The following is a 24,112-nucleotide window of genomic DNA, read 5'->3' as shown; positions in this document are numbered from 1 at the left end:
AAGGAGCTCAAGCCACCTTCCTGCTGAAGACGTGTTTCTGACCAGGGGCTGTGAAATGAAGGGACCTGGTGAGTGGCTGGCTTCTGGTGCCTGCCAACCCAGGCAGCTGGCACCCACCCTGCCTGGCACCCCATGAGTGCTGCTGTCCTCCCCTCACGGCTACGCCAGCTGAGGCCCAGGGAGGGGAGCTCGGCCCAGCTGTGGCCTGTGCCCGGCAGCTCTGAATCCCACAGCTCAGAGCGCTGGGGGGCTGGGGGTGAGCCAGGGAGGTCCCGCTTCTGGGCAGAAGGGTAGGGTAGACCGCAGGGAGGCTCACCCTGAGCCAGGCAGGCAGCCCTTGCTTCCCCTCCCCCTCAGTAAAGGAAGGCAGAGAAAAACGTGCTTTTATAAATAGCTCCAGCCCCAGCTGATTTGTAAATTCAGTGGGTTTTTTGTGTCAATGACATCACCTTCCTCCCCATGGCAACCCCCGACGATATCAAAATTGCCAGGCAACGATGGAGCAGCTCGGCTCCCCAAATGAGCAGGTCGCCGCCTGAGGACTGAATGGAGAGATCCCACAGTGAGCCGGGGACGCACGGTGGAGGAGGGGCGCGCTGCGGCCCGGGCTGCCTGGGCCCGACCGGCCCTGCCGCCTGCCGGGCAGCTTGGGCGCTGGCGCCCCCTTTGACAGCCGCCGCTGTCCCCAGCAGGGGGGGGTAGGGCGCCGCTCTGTTCCTGACGTGCCAGGAGCTGCCAGCAGCCATCCAGGTGACTAAGCCGGCCCACTGGCACTGAATCACCCTCCTGCCCGGCGCTTTTTTTCCTTTCCTTCTGCATTTAATTATTTCGGGAGCTGCAAACTTGGAGCTGCACCTGAGTCCCGCCCCTTCTAGTTCTCCCCTCCCTACCTTGGGCTCGGAGGAAGATGGGACGTGCCATGAGTCTGCCGCCACCCACTAAGGATATGGAAGACGCTGTGGGGGCCAGAGGTGCCCGGGGGGAGACGCCAGCTGGCAGAGTGCAATAGCAGATATGGTGATCAGACTGCTCTGTGTCTTCCGGAGGTGTGGAGAGAGGAGGGGAGTCTTTTCCAAGCCAGCTGGAGTCCTCCCAGGCTGGCTTTGAACTCACCTCCCGTGGGGATGTTTCTGTAAATGAGTGGCTTCTAGTGGCTTCTTCTCTATTTGGAGAGTGAGGCTGGATCGGCTTAGGCTGGCTGGGCAGGTAGGTGGCTCTGGGCTGGGTGTGGACACACGTGTGTGTGAGTGTGAGAGTGTGTGCAGTGTGTGCCGTCCCCCTGCTGAGGATGGCAGCTGGGGCCAGCAGAGAGGTGGGGCAGTTCATCCTAATTGATGCTGGGTGGGCCCAGGCTCTGAGACGAGTGCTGGGGAGAGGGGACACCAAGCACATGTTCTGACTGGAGGAGCAGCTGCCAGCTTGGGCAGGCCCAGGTCCTCTGTGGGTCCACAGGACAGAGGCACAACAAGATGCCAAGGTAGGGAGTGGTCTACAGGGGCTGGCCAAGGGTGGGCACCAACCGCCGGGGAGCCGGACAGCACATCAGCTGCCCCCTCTTCCTGACAGGCCTGGGCACCAAAGAAACAGCTTCCTACCGAGAATCCTGTCACTGCCACGCAGGGCCAGTCAGCACCTATGTGCGTCCCCTGATGAGCTCACAGGTGCACATTTGGTGAGAAGGGTGCCGGCCAGGGCACAGCTTCCCTGTAGCCAGGACCCAGCTGGGGGCACCCTCGAGCCCTTGGCCCCCACAGGGCATGCCCCAGTGTGTGTCAGGGGAGGGGCATGGTCCCCCGCCTCCTCCACACAGCTGGCAGCCTTGCGGGCACACCGGTGAGTAAGCCGCTGGAGGGAGGGAGGCTGTGTGCCCACAGAGGCAGGACGACACTGACCCAGAGCCTTCGGCAGAAGGGGCTAGGCAAGAAAAGCACTGAGGCTTTCTTTTTCTTTCCCTGGTTTTTCTTTTTTGCCTGAAGGGAGAGCCACTTCCTGGGCTAGAGACAAGCACCAGCCTGCAGTGGGAGAGCGTGAGGTCCAGCTGCCCAGAGGAGCGGCCAAGGTAAGTTCCCCGCTGCCGCTGCCAGCTCTGGCTTCCTGGGCTGGGAACGGGGGTACTGAGGCTGCCCCCCAACCTGGGACAGGGAGACTAACTCCACGTTCCCATTGCAGCTGTGGGTTCCTGGGCTAAGGAGCCCCACACCTCGCCCCACTTGGCACCCCTTTCCAGATCATTTTTGAAACAGCTCAATCCAAGCCAGCCTCTGGCTCCCTGGCCAGAGGGGAAATGCTTGTTTCTGCTGTTCCTGCATTTACCTCCTGCTCCTGCTGGGCCAAGCCAGTGCCACGAGCACGCCCTTACAGGAAGCCCCTCTCACCCCACAGGCTCTAGGACACTCCCCTCATGTATTCATTCCACAAATATTTATGGAGCATCCGCTGGGCCCCGAGTCACACCCTTTTGCTGAGCTTTACCTGGCCTATATTCTGACTCTGAAATTCAGCCTCAGGCCAGGGGCAGGGGCTGCCTGGATAAGTGGGGGGGTTCCTCGAAGGCTTCAGGGTCCCCACCTCTGCAGCAGGGTTAATGGCCTGATGGCTCCAGGGACATTAGGCTCAGTGAGCTTGGGTGTATAAAGTGCTGGGGCCTCGGCAAGAAGCAAGGCTAGCGCAGTGCAGTCTCCCATTCATTCTTTCCCTGGCATCACACACCAAGGTCAGAGGTTTCTGTCTTTCTGCTTGGGGTATTTTCCTAAGCTAGTTCTGGTGGGAACTGGGCTCCAGGAGCAGATCAGGAGCTAGGCTCCTCCGTGGGACTCACCTCCATGAGAGTTCATCCAGTTGGGATGGAGTCCTTTGAGCCAAGCAACGACCCTCCACAGGCTTCCCTGGCGGTGGTCACAGAGCCAGGCATAGAAGTGGAAAACCTGGGGACCCTAGAGACAAGGGCACCTGGTCAGGAGAGGGTTGGCATGGGAGCAAGTTCTTCTGGAAGCACCTGATTTGGGTGGAAGCTCCGTGTGCCTGAGGGTGGACATGTGGGGTCTATGCGACCCTTCCAGACCCCCGAGGACAGACGGATTCTTTGTGAGCTCACTGAGCTCTCTGGCATGTGCCAGGCCCTGGGAAGGTGTAGGCAGGTGGGGTCCCCAGCCAAGGCAAAGCCCATCCTCCAAAGTGCCCAAATCTTAAGGATGACCAAGAAGGTCCACTATCCTGGAGGAACACATGGGACCAAGGTCAGGAGGAACTCATAAGTGTCTCCTACTCAAATTAATACCCACACCTGGCTCCAGGTGAGGAAAATGACCTAGCTGTAGGACTATTTCCTGCTTCCTCTCAAAGGTGACTCTAAGCCTGGGAGTCCTCCATGTGTGCAGAGCTAAGCAGGGGCTGGTGCCCAGCTAGGAGGCAGAGTGGCAGAGGCTACCGAGTGCAAGGCAGACAGCAGGCCAGCAGGGTGGCAGCTGGCTGGGCCTGTCACAGGGACAGGAGAGGGAAAGTCTGCCTGGGGTTTTAAGAGGGCTCAGGGAGGGCCCTGCACAGCTGGCCGCCCCTGAGAGAGGGCCCCTCTTCACTGGGTGCTGGGCAGGGCTGGGCGGGGAAGAGGCCGAGACGCTGAAAGACCACATTCCTTACCCAAGTGGCCAGAAACGCCCCCAGCGCACTGTGTCCCAGTGCAGAAGGCAGGAAGGACTCACTGGAGGCTGTTCTGTGGCCTGAAGCAGAGAGCCCTTCCCACAGGACGCCCTCCGATCCATGAGCGGGAAGGCCCAGGATGCAGGAGCAGTTCCTTAGACTGGGCAGGTGGAAGGATGGCAGCAAACCCCATCAACAGGCATTTGTAGCCCATGCCTAGGAGCCCTCGAGAACAGGGCTCATTTATGTGGAACTTCTGGGTAGGAGGAAGTGGACCAGCCGTAGAAAATGGAATTTCCTGAGGTAGAAAGAGCTCTCCACTTCCTGCCCGGGCGAGCAGGCTGACGGGACCTGGGAAGCTGCCCGCTTCTGAGGAGATCCCCTCCACCCCTCAGGGCTCAGCACGAGGGCTCACTAAGGACAAGAAAAGTGCATGTGAGATAAAGGGGAGCTTGTCTTTTCCTGGCAAGGTGCGGAGCCCAGGCAGGACCTTGCTCTGGCTCCCTCACTTCCAGGCATCTACAGTCCTGACTGCTGTGTACAGACCCTGGAGGCTAGAAGAGGGGGAAGGGAGCGTGCTGTAAATAGATGGGACAGAGCTCTTGCCCTAAGGAAGCTTATGGCCCTGCGACAGAGGGGGATGGAAAGGAAACCTGAGGTAGAGCCAACCCCACCAGAACCAAAGCTAGAGACCGGGTGGCTTTGTCCTTTTGCACGCTCTGGGCTCCAGACCCATTGCTAAAGTTGTCAGCCATGACCCATCCAGTCCAGATAATTTATAAATTTAGACCAATACCAGGAGGCGATTCTTAACATAGAACTTTATAAAGATGCACAAGAAAAGATAAGTTGAGAATGAAAAACGAAGGAAGAAGCAGCTTCTGTCTTCAGCTACAGGCAGAAGGTGGGTGCTCAGGGAGATAGGTAAGCGCAGGTGGAGACAGGAAGGGGAAGGTTAACAGCAGGTCAGCAGGGCGCGCGTCAGGCCCCGCGTTGCCTCTGCCTGGTGACTCCGACAAGTTACCTCATGTCTCTAGGTCTCAATTTCCTCTCCTGTCTAACAGAGGTGATTATAGTACCTATGAGAGAGGGCTGTTGAGAGGATTAAATAAGACAGTATTTGAGCACTCTCGTCATCATGGCTGGCACACAAGCATTCAGCAAATAACGTATCATCATGATGATTATTAATGTTGGAGGAATGAAGGGTCAGGAGAAAGAGACCACACCTTGTTTAGAGGAATCAGAAAAGGCTTCATGGAGGAGGTGGCTTTGGAAGACCCTCTCCCCTAAAGAGACACCAGAGCTCTCAGAACGCTGGTAGATCCATGCCCAATAACACTGGGAAGAAGTACAATACCAGATCCTTTTTTTCCAAAATAGCAAATTGTTTGTCTACTGAGGTTCTCTAAGGACCTCCTGGAAAATATTAAAAGTTCCTTCTCCTTCTGGGATCTAGAGTTGGAGGTCTTGAGGCCTAGTAGTGAGCTGCACCAAGTGAAGGAATCAGGAGGCCAGGTAAGGCCCTGGGCCCACCCCTCTTTGGGCCTGGTATCTTTTGTCACATGGTGGCCCTAATTCCTTGATGAATTGTGTACTAACAAGCCCCATCTAAAGCACAAACTTGGAGGTGCTGCTTGCAGAGGGGCCCAACTAGAGACCACAGCAGGTTCCTTGGTCACTCTGGCAAGTGACCTGGAAATGCCCAGTATTCATAAGGCCCAATCTCAGAGACTTTTTACTTTTCCTACCAAAGGATTATCTGTTCTGTAATTTTAGAAAAGGCCATCCCAAGTTCTATGCACCTAAAAAAATATGGTAAACCCAGAACATAACAGGCATTCACATGCCAGAGGAATTAGCATGCAAAAATCAGGTTCTCTCATAACTACATGAGAGGCCACATCAGCCTCAGCCCCAGCAAAGGGACATCCATTCTGGCTAGCATTTTCTATAAAACCTCATTAAGACGCATCAGGCACTGTAGAGACCCAGGCATTTACAGAGGAACAATGATGACCTCTGTGCCTTTTTTTTGTAACACCTGTGGATTCTCTGTGGCAACGTATTTCCTAAAGCACTGCCTCAGTCAGCATGTCTTGGCATCTCTGCACAGGTGACAATCTGCTTGTACTTTGGTTTGCCTGCAGCCTCTACGCACTCAGGCCCTTGGGCCTCTGGCTAAGGGTGTGGAAGCAGGCTGTCCAGGACCTAGAGAGGGTCCTCTGGGTGCTCAGAGAAACAGGTCCAGAAAGCCCAGGTGGTCACCTTACTCAGGGCCTCCTGCCGCCTGCCTGGTGACCAGAACTCCTGAAGGCTACAGCAGCGGCAGAGTTAAAACCTTAAAACTGGGAGGACTGGTTCCATGGTTCAGCTTGCTGGCCTGGAGCGTCTCCAGCCTCCATTTTCTTTCTTTCAGCTTCAAATGAGGCTCCATATGGAATTATGCAAGAAGGCACAGGGGGTGGAGGGAGCCAGGGACCAGTTATGCCACAGCCTCCCTGTACAGCCAGAGCATTGTCCCTGGTCAGTGGGGAGGAGCTCAGATGAGGAAAGGGCTGCCCCAGAAAGGAGCTGACCATTTGGATTTCTGTAGCACATTCAAGCCCAAGAGAGTCCTCTAAGAGTGTTTAATCCAACCCTCATAACTTCATAGATGGAAACAGAGGCCCACAGAAGGAAAGCGGGTCCTGAGATCTTACAGTTAACTAGAGGCAGAGCTGGTTTCAGGCCCAGGGGTCCCTGACTCCCTGCCTGGTATTCTTACTCCCCAGGCTGCCTTTCCATCAGCAGCTGCATTGAAGGGTCCCCCATGCTGGAGCGCGTCACTTGAGGGCTTGAGAGAGGCCACCTGGCCTGACATAGTGGGGGGCTGGCCAGGTCCTTGTCACCCCTCTGTGCCTCCTGCCCTAACAGAGGCCTGTGCCCTCTGTCCCACCCTGCATCCTGCTCACCAGGGAGCCCCAGCCCAGCCCATGCTTGTTAACTCAGTGCTCCCTGAGGATAAGCTTTGCCCCCTGTGCCCAGGCCACTCCAGGGGACCAATCCACTCTCTGATGAACAGACCCAACTAATTTGTAAATGCATTGACTCAAGTTCTACTTGTCCCAGGTGGCATCTTACATTTTAACTAGAAGGATATTGATGTTTTAAGCCAAAGAAGAGAGTAATAATGAGAGTGTCCAGAAATGAAAGAGAGATTCTGGAGCAGAGGGTAGGGGAGGCACGCAAGAGACCCTTTACTGATTTGGTGGTTTTTTCACTAGTATATACTTTTGACTTCAGGTAAGAATTTAAATGTCCAATGGCCACCATCAGAGGTCAGTTTCCAGAAGGAAGAAGCCTGTCTTCTGTCAATCTGTCACCAGGCCCAAATTGGACAAGAAGACCTTTGTATTCTATTAGTGTGGATCTTGCTAGAAAATGATATGTCTGGGATCTGGAAAGACGGGGAGAGACGGAGGTCTCAGGTCCTGGGAAGGGTAGAGCCAGTCCAGGGGCAAGAATGCAAGGCCAGGAGCAAGTAGGTGTGCAGGGCTGCTGTGGAGGACAGGATGGTCAGAGACAGGAGGAGCTGTCTCCAGCGTCCATCATCCCAGCAGGAGCTGTTGTACCAGCCACTGGTGAGGGTGTGGCAATGGTGTGACCAGGACCTTCCCATGTCAGCATTCCTATGAATATCCCAGCAGGCCAGCCACTCCTGCAGCAGTCAGGGGCTCTCTCAGGTGTGTGCCAGAGAGCTGGGGAAGGAAAGACCCTGAGAAGGGATGGTGAGAGCTGCAAGTATCAGGTGGTCATAGCACAGAACAGCCAAGTGCAGTTAGACAGGTCGTGCCTTCTCACACCAACACAGGGTACATGCGCAGTTCTGAGGGCACTAGGGCTAGCTGGTCAGTGTTCCCAGGAGGCCACACAATCCACAGCCTATGATTTTTGTGTATATAGAGCTGAGGTGTTCTGCCCAAAGGGTTGGGGATGGGGCATCAGGCTGCCTCTGACTCTCCTTGCCTGGTCGGGCACAGGTCTTCTGCTCTCCCACCCCCCGCTGCCCCATTCACCTGTCCTTCCAGAAAGTCAGGCCTGGGGCTCCACAGCAAGGGTGCCACAGTCATGGCCCTGCCCCCACCTCAGACCTGGGCTGCCCTGGAGGCTCAGAAGGGAGAAGAAAGGACAATGAAGGGTTTCTGTTCAAGGAGGCTTCCAGCTGTTCACTCTGCCAGCAAAAATGCCAATCGGAGAGCTAAACTGCCAGCAAAAGTTATTTGGATGGAACTTTGGACATTAAGAGCAATGGCAACAAAGCAGTTGCAGCGAGAAGTTATTAAATGAATTCATCATGTCTCTAAAATGAGTGTCCTTTAGCGTAGACGTGACTCTTTTTGTTCCCCAGCCATTCCCAGAGCAGCTCAGCATACATCACCGTGCACCTGGGAAGGATGCCATGGCCTGCAATGGCCCCTGCACCTGAGCAGCTCACCCCAAGTCAGATGGCCCCTTTGGGACTGTCAGGCAAGTTTAGCCCCCAGTGTCAGTTGGTTTGGGGAGAACTGTCCTATGTATTCCGGTTGACTCAGGAAGCCTAGTATAGATGCACACCTTGAGAAAAAGGCAGGTGGAGAGAAGCTTGAGGTTCTGGGTGTGGTAGTTTCCTTCTACTGAGATCCAGGGTCAGCAGGACATATCTGTCCAGCAGCCAGGCAGGGGACCGACTGGCTTTTCCCAAACACCTAACTGGGCCCCAGATAGTGCTACTGCCTGGGGCTGGGGTGGAGTGTATAAACCTGTTGGGTTGAGTTAGTAACAACTTGTAGCCTTGTCTTTTGGAAGAATCCTGGGATTCTGCTCTGCAGCACACCAGGCTGGGCATCTGCTGCTCCCTGTGGCAAGTGCTTGCAAGCATGGGGCAGGGGAAGGCAGTTTTCCCCTTTAGCAGCTGTGAAGGCTGAGGGTCAAGAACCTCTCACCCTGTTTGGGGGTGCTGGTTCTTAGGAATCCTGTACCCCAGTGCTCTAGATTTCATCACCCACCACGTTCGCAAGGGAGAGGGGTACTCTTTCCCCAATAATGCACATCAAGAAACTGAGGTTGAGTACATGCTGACAGTCCAGAGAGGCTCCAATCCTACGAGAGCCCATGGTCTCTGCAGGTGGACTGTCTACTGCCTCCTGCCTGAGGACCCCAAAGGCCCAGCAATGTCACTTCCCTTAACTCACACTTCCAGACCCTCGGAGGTCTGCACCTACCTCTTGGCCCCATTGGCAGAGAGAGAGATGATCATCCTTACCCATCAAGGTGAGGAGCGTTGGGCAGAAGAGGAGGGGATCGTCTCCAAAGAGTGCCCTCTCCTAGGGCTGGGGGCTCCAGGGGAGTTGGCACATACCCCTCCTAGAGCCCACTTTCCATGGGGTTCTTCCTGCCAAGTAGCCAGCAGGTGTGCCAGACCCCACCTCTCTGGCATCCCTGCATGTGAGACCAACATTGCTGGGTCTGTTGTGGGTCTGTAAAGGACAGATGGCTTGATGCAGAGACTTCATGCAGGGTGCTTGCTCATGACTAGGGAAACCTAGCTCCTGGTTCCTAGCAGGGGACTCAGTGAGAGTAGGGGAAACTGAGGACCCCTCTGCCCCTCACACCCAATGCCATTCAGGGGTCCTTATGCCCTGCTCAGAAATGAGGGAAGAGTATCCCCCCATCTCTCCATGTCTCACATGACTCACCCTTCCTTTAACATAAATCCCTTCTATTAAGGTCAGAATTGGCCACTCTGCACCAACTCTTCAGACAGTCCTTGGAACCAGGGATCTCCGAGCAGTGCAGAGTTAAGAGAATAGGCTTCAGGATCAGATACACTGGGGTTCAAATGCTGGCTCCTCCATTCAGTAACTGGCTTAATGCATTTGGGCTACTGTAACAAAATAACATAGACTGGGTGGCTTATAAATATCAGAAATTAATTTCTCACAGTTCTGGAAGCTGAGAAGTCCAAGATCAAGGAGCCGGCAGATTCAGTGTCTAGTGAAGTTCTGCTTTCTGGTTTATACATGGCTGACTTTTCAATATAATTTCAGATTGTAGATGGGGCCAGGGAACTCTCTGGGGCCTCTTTCATAAGGGCATTAATTCCATTCATGAGGGGCTCTGTCTTCAGGACCTAATGACTTCCGAAAGTCTTCACCTTTTAATACCATCACATTGATGATTAGATTTCAATATATGAATTTGGAGAGGGGATACAAACATCCAGTCTATAGCAGTAATTATGAAACCTTAACCTATTTCCGTAGCCACCCTGAGCCTCAGTTACCTCCTCTGTAAAATGAGAATAATGGTAGTATAGCATTTACATCCCAGGGTTGTTCTGAAGAGTAAGTGACATAATATGTGTAAGTAGCTCAGTATGGGGCCTGGCCCATCGGAAGTATTCAATAATTGGCAGGAATTGTTATTGCTGTTATTAGAGGAGGGCAGAGTCATCAGAGAAAGGAGCCCTGGAAGGAGTAAGCTTGTTAGCAGCGCTCCTGATCCCCAGCAAGCTTTTCAAGTCATGGAGCATAAAGGTGCAGGGAAAGGATGTGTCTGCATTTCTAAACCACAAGTCGATCCTATCTTTCCTCTTTGGCCCTAACCCAGGCTCTCAGCCCTGGCTGTTACAACAGGCCCCAACAGCCACAGGCTGGGAGATCACTGAGAAGTGTCTGCCCTGCCCAGTGTGTCCACCCTCATGCCCTCCCAGACCATACTGGTCTGCCAGTGCCCCAGACTGGCAGGGCTCCAAGAGCCATTTCCCATGGTGAGATGTCTGTTCTTGCTGCCTTTGTCCGGAGCCAACTCCTGCCCAATCTGTAGAATGGCAGTGCCTGGACAACTCCCTCATCCAGGCCTATGCCAGCAGCCAAGGCTCTTTAAAGGAGGCTGTGCCTTGTTCCCCCTTTGCCCGCCCCATGCTGAGCATGGCAGCCTGGGAACAGGGCCAGAGGGAGGCACATCGACGCTGGAGGAGACGCTGTCCCCCAGACTGTTCCTGACACTTCCTACACTGTTATTCTGCCCTCTCCTCCTTGGCAGGGCTAGACTGGGCATGGATCAGAGGAGAATGGAGAAGGGGGAGAGTCACACACAGGAATGAATCACTCAGGACTCACTCTGCATGTGCCATCCGTCCCGATGTGCAGGGAGTCATCCAACCTGGTACAGCTGAGACACGTGTAGATGAGACTGGAAGTGCAGAAAATTTACACGTGAGGGGCCCGAGAGGTCCCCTAGTCTAGTCTTGTATCCAGTACAGAAACGTACTCTGGCATATCTGACTGACAGTTACTCTTGAATTCCTCCAGTGATGGGGGATTCATTACCTCCTTAGTCAGTCTTATTTGGGAGCCCCTGCCTCTCTGAGGCCCCAAACCCCATCGCAGTTCCTAAGGGTGGGAACCCTAGGGTTTCCTAGACTTACTCCGCACAGGGTGTGGATGGTACTTGGCTAGTAGACATTCTGAGATACCCAAGCCTGGATTCAAACCAAATTAAATACCAGTTCATTTCTGAAAATTTTCTAATATTCGCACTTTATTGTAGTTCAGCAGTTCAAAAGTACTGCTTGGACCTGTGGTTTTGGGTGGTTTTGGTATATAGGACATTTGTATTAAAAGAAAATAATTCATATATGCATTTGGGAGTCAGTAAAAAATGATTTAGGGTATTGATTCTAGTTTCAACAACATAATGCTTTGGTCCATGGTTGGTTTCAAATCCTCTGCAACCAACACCCCCTCCCTCATGCAGCACAACCTGCTTCCCATAGCCAGCATTGGCCAGTGCACCTATGTCCCTGGGTAACTAATCTGTGGGGAAAGCCATACGTGTATCCCCTGCCCCCTCCCCCTCAAATGGCCCCCTCATCCTAGGCTCAGCAGTCAGCCTCTTGGGTGGCCACAGGAGGTCAGGATTTGTCTAATAGGGTCAGGCCTACAGTGTTGTCTGGTCAGGGGAAAGAGAGAGAATCCTCTTGGGAAAGACAGAGAGGAGGAGGGGAAGACAGAATAAGGAGAGGAGGACAGAGACTAAATGTAAGTGTGTGTATTGGGGGGCAGGGAGGTACTGTGGTTGCTGCCACACATCACTCTCCTGGGCACACAGGGCCAGCGTTTCCACCTGGCACCATATCATCCCTGGGGAAGCTGAGGGCATCAGGACTCGCGGTGCAGCCAGACAGGATGCAGACCTGTTCAGGGCTGGCAAGCTCCCTCGGGTCACCTTAGCTCTATTTGGTGGGAGCCTTAGAGTAAACTGTGCCTAAGCAATAGAGCCCATAATGCAAATGATTTATCCATAAATAACAGTGCTATGTCTAAAGAATCAGCAAACAAAAATGATACGTGGCAATAGTGACCTCAATTAATAACTGAACTTCTAGGTGCCCAACAGTGATAAAAAAAATCCCTGTCACATAGCCACTGCTTGAAGGTAGCCATTTGGGATCCAGATGTATTGAATTTCCAAACCAGAATTCCCTCAGCACTCAGGCAGCACACAGCCCTCTCTGTGGGCCCAAGCCAAGGACAGCAAAGGTCTTCTCACTTCCTTGTTTGGAGAAGAGACATGCAGGCGGCTCCTTTCCCTCCTCCCCAACATAAAACCCCCTCATACTCCAAAAGAAGCAGGGCAAAGGGCAGCCAGGAGTGAGCCACTCAGAACGGCCATCCTGATCTTAGGCCAGGGCACTGTTGGGGCCAAACAGGGGATGCCCATTCTGGAACAAAAACACAGGTAGAAGCCACCTGAACGGGCCCCACCCTCTGTTTGGAGGTGCAGCCCTCCTGGCAGCTTTCTCTCTCCCAAGGTCCCCCACCCTAGAATTCCTAGGTCAGAGGATTCAGAGGACTGAGCAAAGTCTGGCAAGGGATTGGAATTCCTTTAAATCCTGCTTTCCTGCCTGCCCAAGGGGGTTACCCCAGGACAGTCTTAGGGGCTCGTCCAGCAGGGACAGAAAGGCCCAGGTGTGAGGTTTTAGGACTTTGGGCTCTCCAGGATGTGCGGGTGGGCGCAGGCAGCGCCTCTCTGTCAGGCAGAGTTGGCCTCGGCTGCAGAGCGTGGATCTGCAATACAAATTAATGAGTTAATTATACACAGCCGGCGCTCAGCGGACACTCCAGGTCGGGTCTGTGCGCGGTGACCGAGGGCGGTGGGGCGCGCAGGCAGGTGGCCGCGGGCGCGACCGTCCAGTTGGAGGGAAAGAGTTGGGCAGGGGGGAGCCCCTCGGGCAGAGAGGCTCCTCGGCGCGGCCCCCGCACCCCTCGGCGACTTTCCCCGGGCTCTGTGTTGGCTGTGTCCTACCTGAGGCCACACCCTTAAACTCGCAGCCAGGTGAAGCCGGCGCTGCACAAACATGTCAGCGCCGCCCCTCCTCGTCGTTCCCCGCGCCGAGGTCCCTCCCGCGGAGGGCGGGCCCGGCTCCCGCGGCCTCTCCGAGCGCTCCCGGGCTTCCCTCTCGGCAGGTGGGTACCCCGGAAGGCCGGCGAGCCCTCTCCGGCCAGGGCCGCGACAAAGGGACAGCCTCCCCGCGCGCGTTTTCATGCCCGAAGTTCGGGGCCGGCGCGCGCAGGGCGGAGGGTCCTTGAGCGCAGGCACGGAGGGCGACCCTGGAGCGGGACCTTCCTCCACGTGTGGCCCGCCCGGCGCAGGGGGATTCGCGTCCCCGAGAGGGCGCAGCACTCGGGCCTGCCCGGAGGGACCCGGTGGCCGCGGCGGGGACAGGGGCCGGCCCCGGAAGCGGTGCTGCTCCCACTGCCCCCTCCTGCCCGTGCACCCCGCGGGGACCCCGCCCCGCCTCCAGCACCTACGAAGGTCGCTCAGTCGCGAGGCGGTTCCCAACGCCCTGGACTCCAGCCAGTCTCAAAATCCGCAGGGACACTTGGTACATTTGTCACAATGTATTTCTGATGTGTTTCTGCCCAGGCCGGCGGAGGACTAGCCCAGGAAGGTCCATGGCCTTTCCTCTCCTCGGTGCTTAAGAAAGCTGCCCACTGAAGGGTGAGGAGTCGCAAGGAGGCGGTGAGTGAGGGGTCTCTAGCCCTAGTGCCTTCTCCAGACGTTTATGAGGGGTGGGCTGGGAGGGACAGTGTACAGGCAGGTGGCCCCCGGGCTGGCTCCCTTATGATACTGTTAAGCAGTGGCAGTGGTCCCTTCTGGGTGCCATTTCTCAATCCGTAGTGGTTACGTGTTAAGTCTTTTCCACCACCTCAGCCCTATGGTAGGTTGATAGGCCCGCAAGGTTTCAAATGGCCCGCCCTGCCCCCGGCTCAGCCTCTGATTGACATCAGGTCTAACGCCTGTCTGGGGCAAGGCAGTGTCACCAAGGCCAAGTGCCCTGAATTCATGCTTGGGGATGAGGCTCCCAAACAAGAAGGGTGGTAGCAGGCCCAGCGTCTGTGCTGAGCAGGGCAGGCAGGAAGCAGTCCCAGGAGGCTCCTCCAGGAGTCCCAGGCAGAGGTGCCATTCCACACATCCTAGCCTGCCAGTTCCGTCTCCAGATCTCCAGACCTGCTAAAATCGCTCCAGGTCTTCCCACGCCCAGTGAGTGGCATCTGATCTGGGGTGTAGATGCTGCTAGGAACACTAAGGGCCAAGACATGAAGAGTCCCCAGGTGTAGGCTGCATTTTATGTATCTTGCCCTATTCCAGTGTTTTTTTTTTTTAGGCTCCTCTTGTTTTTCTAGGGGGGGTGTAGGGGGTGGGCTTATGTCTATGCTCATTTTTGTGGCTGGTGCAGCATATATAGCTATGCTGTGGGTTCTCCTTCAGCCATGTGTACAACAGTGGCTGAGAACACAACATTTGGAACCAGAAAGAGCTGGGTTCAAATTCTGACTTTGCCTTTGACTCCTTAGGCAAGTTGCTTTACTTCTCTCCAAACTTTTTAATGTCCTCAACTGTAAAATGGGGATGATAATGCCTTCCTTAGAGGAGAGTTGTGAGGAGTAACTGTAATGATAAATGTCATTTTATCAGACCCGGCAGTGGGCCATCTCACCAGCCTCCAGTTGTTAGTATTAGAGAAGGTTAATCTACCCTGAGCCCTCCTCTCTTGGAGAACTTTGGCAGGATATTTTGGGGGCGGGTATTAGAGTAAAGCAATAGGAATAAAGTAAAGGCAGAGGGTCCATGGAGGGCTTTGGTGGCAGAAACAGCAGCACCTTCTGTACATGTCACACGTGTTCACATGTTCATGGGTATTCACATGCTTATGGACACACCATTCCCACAGGTGCTGCCTGGGGCAGAGTGAGCCTCTGGCTTGAGGTTTCCAATTCCATCTCTGCTCTAAGTGGCCGTGTGATCTAGGATAGGTCATTTGACCTCTCTGGGCACTGGGCACCACGGTGGGTGCACTTGGAGCTTGGAGTCGGAGAGATCTGGCTTTGAATCCCAGCTCCACACTTAGGATCTTGGACAATCGCATATCTCCAAGCCTCAGTTTCTTCATCTGTAAAGTAGAGCTCATAATATCTACCATTAACCATTAGATGCACTAATATGAAGCACCTAATACAGTATCTGACATGTGGTAGGCCTGCACATGTATATTCTCTCTCATCTCCTGCTTTCTCTCCCCAGCTACCTGCTGTCTTTAAAATGGGCCCAGTAAAGCAGGTTCAGCCCATCTCAACAAAACAGATATGAGAAGTTAAGGCAACTTTGTGATTAGGGACTGCAGAAATTCTTTCTGGCTAGGCATTGAGGACTCTGTGCTGAGGATTCAGACCTGTGTGTATGGAGGCTCTTGAAAATTTGGGATAGTGAGAAGGTCCCTGGCCTGCAGTCCTCTCAGGAAGGCCATTTTCAGGTCTTCCCTTGGAGATAACCCCATGCCCAGGAAAGCCCAGTGCTGTGTACCTGAGGGTGATAAACAGAGGCTGAGATTCTGGGTACAATAAGCAGAGGTCGCAGGGCTGGTCTGGCTTGAGCTACTGCTAGACCGCAGCACTATCCATGCCGGCTGGAGCTGGGCCCCAGAGACAGGCCTGAGTCAGTACTGACCTTCCTCAGCGGGCCAGCCTGGCTCTTTTGGCCTCTCATTCAGCTGGAGTGTTGACATAAGCGACTGAAGGAGCTTTATTATTGTATTCTTTTAAATAGCAGCCCATTATCTCTCCCCTGGGGACTCACTGGGGCCTGTGGTGTGGGAATGGTGGCCAGGGTGGGGAGCCCAGGCATTTTGGCTTGTCACATGCACAGTGCCCTCTGCCCTGGCATATGCTGCATCTCTCTGGGTCACTCGAGTGGAACAGAAGAACCTCAGGGGACTTGTCACACTTCAGCACAGTGGCCCTGGGCAGGTCTTACAAAGCCTGCAGGTGATGGGGATGAGGGCCACAGCCTGGGTCTAGGACCTTTCTCCCCTGCAGATGACAACTGCTTAGAAAAGCAGATGAAATTTCCTTCCCCCTGGTGTATTTTTGGGGGCCAGGCAGGGGACTTGGGAAGGGGGAGGAGCTCCCCATCGCTGAATGCATTCAACCAGAGTGCAGACAGGCTCCTATTGAGAATGCCGCAGAGGGACTAAAATTTGGGCAGGGGCAGAGGGGAAGGCCGCATCATGAGCCCCACAGAGTTTGCATCACTGCCTTTTCTGGTGGTGCAGAAGGTTGGCCTATAGCAACATCTAACTGGAAGAAGCAAGCTAGACTACACAGCAGCAGGGAAATTGTCTTGTTTACCATGGTCCCCAGAGTAGAGTAGGTACATAATAAATACTTTTGAATAAAGGAATGAATGTATAATTTTATATTGTAAAAAAAACCTCCACAAACTAAAGGTTGAGAAAAATCTTCCTGGTCGATGAGAATGTTCTAATGAAAGGCTGTCTTCTGTTCAAAGAAATGCTCAGCTGGGGGCCAGGTGAACCCCATCACTCTTCATAGAATGTGTGTGGGATCTCTGCTCCCAAGGGGTTACAAAGAGGTTAAGCAACACTGCTGCAGATCTCAAGGGGTCAGGGCCCAGCTCTGGAGGTGACAGGGTCTTCTGCAGGCTACTCTGTGACTGGAATGTGGTGAAAGTAAGGGTACTTTTCTAAGTTCTGTAAAACTCAGGGGGCTTACCACTGTTTTAGGGCTATGATTCTAGGACAGGCCCTTCCCCAAGGCGTCTTGGGCGGGCCTGAGAATGACATGGGGTGAGGTGGTGGGAGCTGACAGCTGACTGAAGCCAAGTTCACATCAGGGTCTGGGTCAGACTCAGGTCTGCCCCTTCTTTGCCGTTCAACTTGGGCAAGTCACTTAGTCTCTCTGAACATCAGTTTTCTCCTCTGTGTAATGGAGACAGAAATAGTGCTACTCAGGTGTGGTGAGGAGATCACGGAAGGGAGATGCTCAGCCCAGAGCCTGCTGCTTACACTAGGCTCTTCCTTAGTGACGGTGATTAACGTACCCAAGGCTGCTCCTTGAACAGGAACAGATGCTGCTCCTTACCCTCACTTTGCCTAGAGAATCTGGCAGCAGTGAATGAGTCCATTCCCTTGTCACCAACAGGAATGCTGAGAGAAGGAGAGTAGGCCAAGGTCACCAGCTCAGACTAGGAACACCAAGACCCAAGGTCCACACTGAGCCCACTCTCAGTCTCGTGGCCCTGGGTGTGGCCACCAATGAGCAGGCCATGAGCCTCCCTTTGAGGAAGGCTGTGTTTCTCCCCCGCTCTTGCTCATGGCGCTGGGAGCTGCGTGTACTCAGCTGTTCTGGGAGCCGGAAACCGGCAGTATGCAGCTGCCTCCTCTCCTCCCAGTGTCCCAGAAATGGCGGGGAATCCCACCCCTCATTGCTAACAGACAGTTACCAACATCCCAGAACTTACCCAACCAACCAAATCCTGCCCCTTCAGAGTAGCTGCAAACCCCTTTACACTCACTTTCTGGAAGTCACCTTCCCAGCCTGCATGGCACTCTTATGAATCCCTTTAGTGGGCTGTGTTTTTTCCTTGAAAGGGATTCAATGTGTGGAAACAGCCAAAATTCACTCCAGGCCAGGTCTGGAGGATAAGGTGGGCCACCATGTAAGGTACTGCCATTTCTGGGGTCAGGCAGGAGTGACAGATTAGGAAAACAGCTGATGTTAACCCAAGACAGCCCCAAAGGTGGTTCCCAAAGAGGAGTTCTGGAAATACCAGTGCATGTTTGGAAAAGGCAGATACATTCCCAAGGAATCTGCCTCAAATGGCAATGCTCATTTGAATGTGTGAGCTCTGGTTCAAGGTTTAAACACAGACTCATTTCTCTATGGCTCTGCCCTGGGTTTGGGGGGCCCCAGTAGCTCTGGTGGCACTGGCATCCCGGGCTCCAGCACATGGATGTCTTCTACTCCCAGAGGAGAAGCAGTTTGAGAGGGTGACCCACCTGTACTCAGCTTCTTTTCTCATCCCTGTTGTGGACACTAGACCAGCCAAACCACAATGCTATGTTCCGGGGACCCCACTTTTTACATGGAACAGTAGCATCAGCTACAAAACCCTTTCCACTTCTCAAGCCAAGCCGACAGGTAGCCTGGCTTCAGGCTGAGATCCTGCAGAGGGGCTCTGGATACATGCTGTGCTGGAGAGCATACACTCCTGATGTTTCTGCAGCTTTTCCTATGTGCCAAACCCTGACCATCACAGCCCCAAACATGACCTCTGTGAAACATTTTACCCACCCCTTGCAGGGCAAAAACACCTGGTTCCATACAAGGTAAGGGTCAGCCTGCAAGTTAGGACAGGCCAAGTCTCCCCTGGCCTCTGACTCTCAGAGGGATCCAGGAAAGAACTTAGCAGTCGTGGTCAAGGAGCTGGCCCTGTCCCACCCACTTTACACCTACTCCCATGAGTTCACAACAGGCCACCCATTCCTGTTCACAAAGACCTCCAGGGAAGGAGATTAACAATAGCCCAACTCCCTCCAGAGCAGACATACTGGACGAAGCAGGGGCTTTGGAATCAGATCTGGGTTCAGACCCCCAACTCAGTCATTTCCTGGTTCTGTGACCTTGGGCAAGTTATTTAACTTCTTTGAGTCTCATCAGGATTTATGAATAATAATAGTTATTATAATTATTATATAGGGTCGCTATGAAGATTAATGAGCTAATCCTTACAAAGAAAGGGGCTAGCACATAGTAGTTTATCAAAAAAAGTTACTTCCCTTTCTGTCTGTGCATCTCCTGCTTCTCCAACATCACAGTCCCACCCTTCAGTTACCCCAGGCCTGTGGCTCCCTCCACCAGCTCCACCCTGGAGTTTACTAGGTGTGGCTGTGTTTCCTCCAGAAAGCCTCTGCTGGGGACTGTCCAGCTCCCAGCTGCCAGGCTGTGGCTGAAGGAAGCAGCTGCAGCAGGACCTGTGCCAGGGGAACTTCCTTCTCAGACTGGTTTGGGCTGGACTCTTCCCTCTTAGCACTGGGCATCCCCCTCTGATCTAGTCATGCCCCAGCCAGCTGGAAGGGGATGCCTGCAGACATTCAGAAGAGGACAGATCAAAGCATTACTCAAGCACAACAGTGCATTTCCACCCTGAAGATTCAGGCAGAATCCTCAGGCAGCCTCTTTCCCCTGCATTGGGGCTAGGTGTTAAACGGGAGGGGCTATGGGCAGCAGAGGCCACCTGATACTGAGCAGGTGCCCTGCATCTGCCCATTTTTACATCAGGGTCTTAGGCCTACATTGTTTCTTCTCTTCTGTTTTTTTTTTTTTTTTAAACATTGTTTGGCAGGTGGCCAATATGGAGATCCAAACACTTGACCTTGATGTTACCAGCACCACGTTCTCCTAAGTAAGCTAAGCAGCCAGCCCTCACATCATTTCTTACAAGCTAGGCAGAAGGAAAGGCAGGGACTGGCTCTGTGAGGGAAATCATCCTTCCTTCCTCCTCAGCAGTGCCTTCTTTGAGGAAAGCTCCTCTACTAGGTGAATCAAGTGTGGATGCAGAGGTGGAGACAGTAGGGACGGCAGCTTTAAAGGCTGCCATGGCCTGATTTGATTTAATATGCGGCCTCTCGGTTGGTGCAGCCACCACCCTCCCTCAGCCCCGGGGGCCCTCAGAAACTTGGGTGGAAAGGGGGAGCCCTAGAAATGGCAAACTGAGGACCTCTGGCTGAGCAGATGGGTGCACCCCCACGACAGCCCCTTTTATTTTGCTGGAGAGATGCAAGGGAAGTTTGTGTCCCAGCCAATTCCCTTCCAATGACTGGGGCAACTCTGGACACGGGTAGGCAGGTGTCTCAGGCACTCAGTGTTCACAGATCACTCTTCTCCTTATTTAAAAATACTTTGTTTTCTTTAGAAAAGCAATTCATCATCTTTTAAGAAAATTTAGAATAGTAGAAAGATGGGGTAGGAAGAAATCACCTGTAGCCCCTCCAGTCAAACACAACAATTATTATTATTTTGCTGTATTTCCTTCAGATATTCACTGTATTCACATTGCATTGACAAATTAGTATAGGTGAAATCTTTAGGGATAATTGCCCACTCCTAACCTATCCCCTCAAGAATTCTGTTCTGGACAAAGAAAACCTTGATAGTTTACTTTGTCTCTGGGGCCCATGGGTGTGGACAGGTTTTGGCCCCAGCAGGTCAGGGGCTCCAGGAGAGCCCACCAAACTCAGGCCCAGTGTGGTCACTCACACCAGACCTGGGGGAAGGGACAGCCAGACTACAGGTCCCCCCTCTGCCACCCCCATGACTCCCACCAGCTTTATTATTTTACCTTTCACAATTAAGTTTATGATCTATCTCTAATCAATTTTGGAGTATGATATGAACTCATTCTTCAAAGTTCGTTTTTTTCCATATGGATATCTGATTGCTTTAGCTATATTTATTGAGAAGTTCATTCGTTCCTGCACCATGGTGTAGTGTCACCTGTGTCATAATCAAGTGACCTCATGTGCGTGGATCTATTTCTGGATTTTCTCTTCTGTTCCATTGGTGTATTTGTCAATCCTTGTACCAATTTCATGCTATATTAGTTATTGTAGCTTTATAATCAATCTTGATATCTATTTAGTATAGTCCTTCAACTTTGTTCTTTAAGACTGTCTTGGCTATTCCTGGTTCTTTATGTTTCTCTGTGCATTTTAGAATCAGTTTGTCAATTTCTACCAGAAGAAGTATGCTGGGATTTTGACTGAGACTGAAACAATTTGGGAATAATTGGTGTCTTTACAGTATTGAATCTTCTGATCCATGAACATTCTTTAATATCTTTAATAATGTTTTGTATTTTTCTATGTAAGGAATTTGCACATCTTTCATTAGATTTATTCCTAGGTATTTGTTATTTTTAATGTGAAATGGTAAATGGTTTCTTCTTTAGGTTTTCATTTTCTGTTTGTTACTGATATGTAGAAATTCAATTGAGTTTTTTTTATATTGACCTTGAATCAGGGGCCTTCTAAATTCACTTATTTAATCCCCATAGTTTATATGTCGATTCTTCTGGATTTTCTACCTACACAGTCATGTCATCCTGGCCAGTGTTGGCCTGACCGCATTTCAGATGAGTCCTAGCAGCCTCCCTGTAGGTTGCTGATTTCCCACTAGCTAAATGACTGCCTCTGTTTCTAAATCCCTACCCCCTGCCCTCCAAACCTGAGCTCACTGATTGCTTCTGCCAGCTCCCCACCCTCACCACACAACCCCTGGACCCTCCGACTCTGGGCTGTCCTTCTTTCTCCTCAGGCCTTTCCTGCTGCCTCTGGGAAGAACTTGTTCTGGAATTGCTGTTAGAGTAGACTCAGGAGGGGGACCCCAGAGTCCTTTAGACTCTTTGCTGAAGATGCTCTCCCCTATGCATTCCTGCAGCAAAAGCTAGCCCTTAGGTGGGACGAGGGGAGTTGGGGAGAGAGATGTTCTGGGGAAAAAGTAGTAGTTGGCTCTTCTTCGGCTGTAGGGTGTGTTCTTGCACTCCAGAAGACATCACAGAGCAAGGGAGGAGAGTGAAACAGCCAGCTAAACTAATCCGGGGATGGAGGGTCTGTCCAAGAGGGTCTGAGGATAGACCTGCTGAATGAAGACTCTTTTGTGGCAAAAGGCAAAGGCTGAGAGGGAGGAGGTCAAATTTTACCAAACCATAAAGAATCTACACAATGGAGATACGGTGAGGTTCCCAGATCCCAGAACCCTGCAATCAGGCATGACCCCTTGACAGGTAAATCTGAGAGGAAAGGAGTTGGGCATCACTCCCAGACTTGTGTCTGCCTAAGTGCTAGTGTCTGGTGGGCTCTGAACTGAGAGACAGGGATGCAAAGAGAAGTAATTCAGCAAGAGAAACAGCTACCATTCACCGGGAATCTGCTCACTCACTATTGCCTGAACACTGCAATCTGTCTTTCATCCACCCCATTTGATAGATAAAGAACACAGAGGCTCAAATCACTTAGGTGAATTGTTCAGAGTCTCTCCAAATGTGTGGGAGTCTCCCTACACCTCACCTGCAACTCAAACAAATGTGTTTCATTGCAAACTGCTTGGTCTGTAGGGTCCTGCACATGAGGCTCTGCCTTTCGAGAGTGTTTGATAGATTCCTGAACTTCACGGTCGAGAAAAGTGGCTGATCACACATGGTGAATTCCTAGTGGGGAAGCAGAGGCTGTGTGGGGACCCCTGCCTTTCTGAGTGGGCACCAGCCACCTCCCAGATCTGTGACCTCCTCTCAACCTGCTAAAATGACCAGGAAAATGCTGTTTCCAGAGCAGGAGCCAAAAGAGAATGCGACAGTCCTGCACTGCAGATCTTTGGGGAGATGCATGATCCAAACATTCAATTCAAAAACCATATTACCATTTGTTTCTTGAAACCTGGAAGTGATCTTTCCAGGCGACATAAGAAGCCATTGAGCTGGTTTGAGCCACTTCAGACCCCAAAAGTATTCAGGTGGGTACCCCGACCCATCTTCCACCATCATGTGGTCCCACACCCAGGGCTCCCCGAAGGTGAGACTAGAGCAACCCTTTAGAAGAGCCACTTTGCCACAGATTTCCACTTTCCCTCCCTCAGATCTAGTGACATTATCCTTGGCAAGCCTATGTCACTCCTGATGTTGGTGGAGCTCAGTAGGACGTAGGCAAAGCCCAAATCAGCAAGGCCAGGGTGTAGGTTTACTGCAAGTGACGTTCTGTACAGTCAGAAGCCTGAGACTGGAGAGAAGAACCCCAAGGGAGGTGGCCTCTCCGCCAGCTCTGCAGAGCTCACCCCTGAGGTAGCTGCTCCTCACACCCCAGGCCCTCCCCTTGGCTCAGGGCCTTTCTGGAATTGAGGCAAAGTACCTGGTGATCATGATGGCTCTTTAGGGGTTCCCTGGTCCTATGATAAATGGTCCCAGACTGGGCAACATGTCTATGAATCAACTGGTTGCTTTTTATCAATGTTGCACATCACAATGACAGGTGTTCTGCTCTTGAACCATTTTGGGACAAACCCAAAGTTGATTGTGATAAAACAAAACACAAACAAATACAAAAAAACTAACATACTGTTGGATTCAATTTGCTAGTTTTGTTTGGGATTTTCACATGGATGAGATTGGCGCAAATTTTCATTTTCTGGCACTCTTCATATCTGGTTTAAGAATCAAGGTCATACTCGCTTCATAAAATGAGTCTGCTAGCTTTCCTCTCTTTTTCCCTTTCAAAATTCTTTGACAGTGGAATGATATTTGTAATGGGCTTTGGGTTTTATGAAAACACACCCCCGGAGTCTGCCTGTTTGGCAGAGGACTTGGCACAGACTAGAAGACAGACACCTCTTTTCCTTGTTTACAGTCTGCATTCGCTTATTTATGGCGCTTTTGTTGTTTCTGGGACCGCTGTGCTGGGAACCAGCCATTTCCCTGAGGAAGTAGGGATGAGGGGGGAAGGGAAGTCCTAGGTTGGGGACAAGAGCTCTGTGCTGGGGGGAGGAGGGAGCCTTGAACCTGGTGCCCCAGCACCCACTACACCCACCCTGTGGCTCCTGGGCCAAAGCTCAGCTTGACCCTCCCCTTGCAGGCACCATGTTCCGCAAGAAAAAGAAGAAACGTCCTGAGATCTCAGCCCCTCAGAACTTCCAGCATCGCGTCCATACCTCCTTTGACCCCAAAGAGGGCAAATTTGTGGGCCTCCCCCCGCAATGGCAGAACATCCTGGACACACTGAGGCGCCCCAAGCCTGTGGTGGACCCTTCACGCATCACGCGGGTGCAGCTCCAGCCCATGAAGGTAAGTGGGGCGGACAGGGGGGACGGGGGCCCAGTGAGCTTCTCCCACTCCACAGAAAACCATGCCTGGTAAAACCCCAGAGGCACATGGAGGAACCACCTAGTTATCAGCTATTGCTGTCTGTGATACCCTGCAAATCAATCTCTCATCTTCTCCCTTGGTGACCCGGGAGGTAGGGTTGCCAGACTTAGCAATAAAAATACAAGATGCCCAATTAAACTTGAATTTTAGATAATAATGAATAATCTTTTAGTATGTATAA

General features: G+C 52.5%; 1 protein-coding gene across 1 annotated transcript in view; it reads left to right on the top strand.

Moving 5' to 3' along the window:
• The first annotated feature begins 1,983 nt into the window (after positions 1-1,983).
• PAK6 (p21 (RAC1) activated kinase 6) overlaps positions 1,984-24,112 on the top strand; it is a 32,310-nt gene continuing 10,181 nt past the window's right edge. Inside the window, exons 1-3 of the mRNA XM_063091275.1 lie at positions 1,984-2,059; positions 13,588-13,683; positions 23,642-23,850. Of these exons, the coding sequence (XP_062947345.1) occupies positions 23,647-23,850 (204 nt within the window). The 5' untranslated portion in view covers positions 1,984-2,059; positions 13,588-13,683; positions 23,642-23,646. The remainder of the gene's footprint in view (positions 2,060-13,587; positions 13,684-23,641; positions 23,851-24,112) is intronic.

The sequence above is a fragment of the Cynocephalus volans genome, chromosome 3 (genome assembly GCF_027409185.1).
Source record: "Cynocephalus volans isolate mCynVol1 chromosome 3, mCynVol1.pri, whole genome shotgun sequence".
NCBI classification, from domain to species: domain Eukaryota; kingdom Metazoa; phylum Chordata; class Mammalia; order Dermoptera; family Cynocephalidae; genus Cynocephalus; species Cynocephalus volans.
Note: the sequence above shows the minus strand (reverse complement) of the source record. Positions and strands in the feature narration are given on the sequence as shown.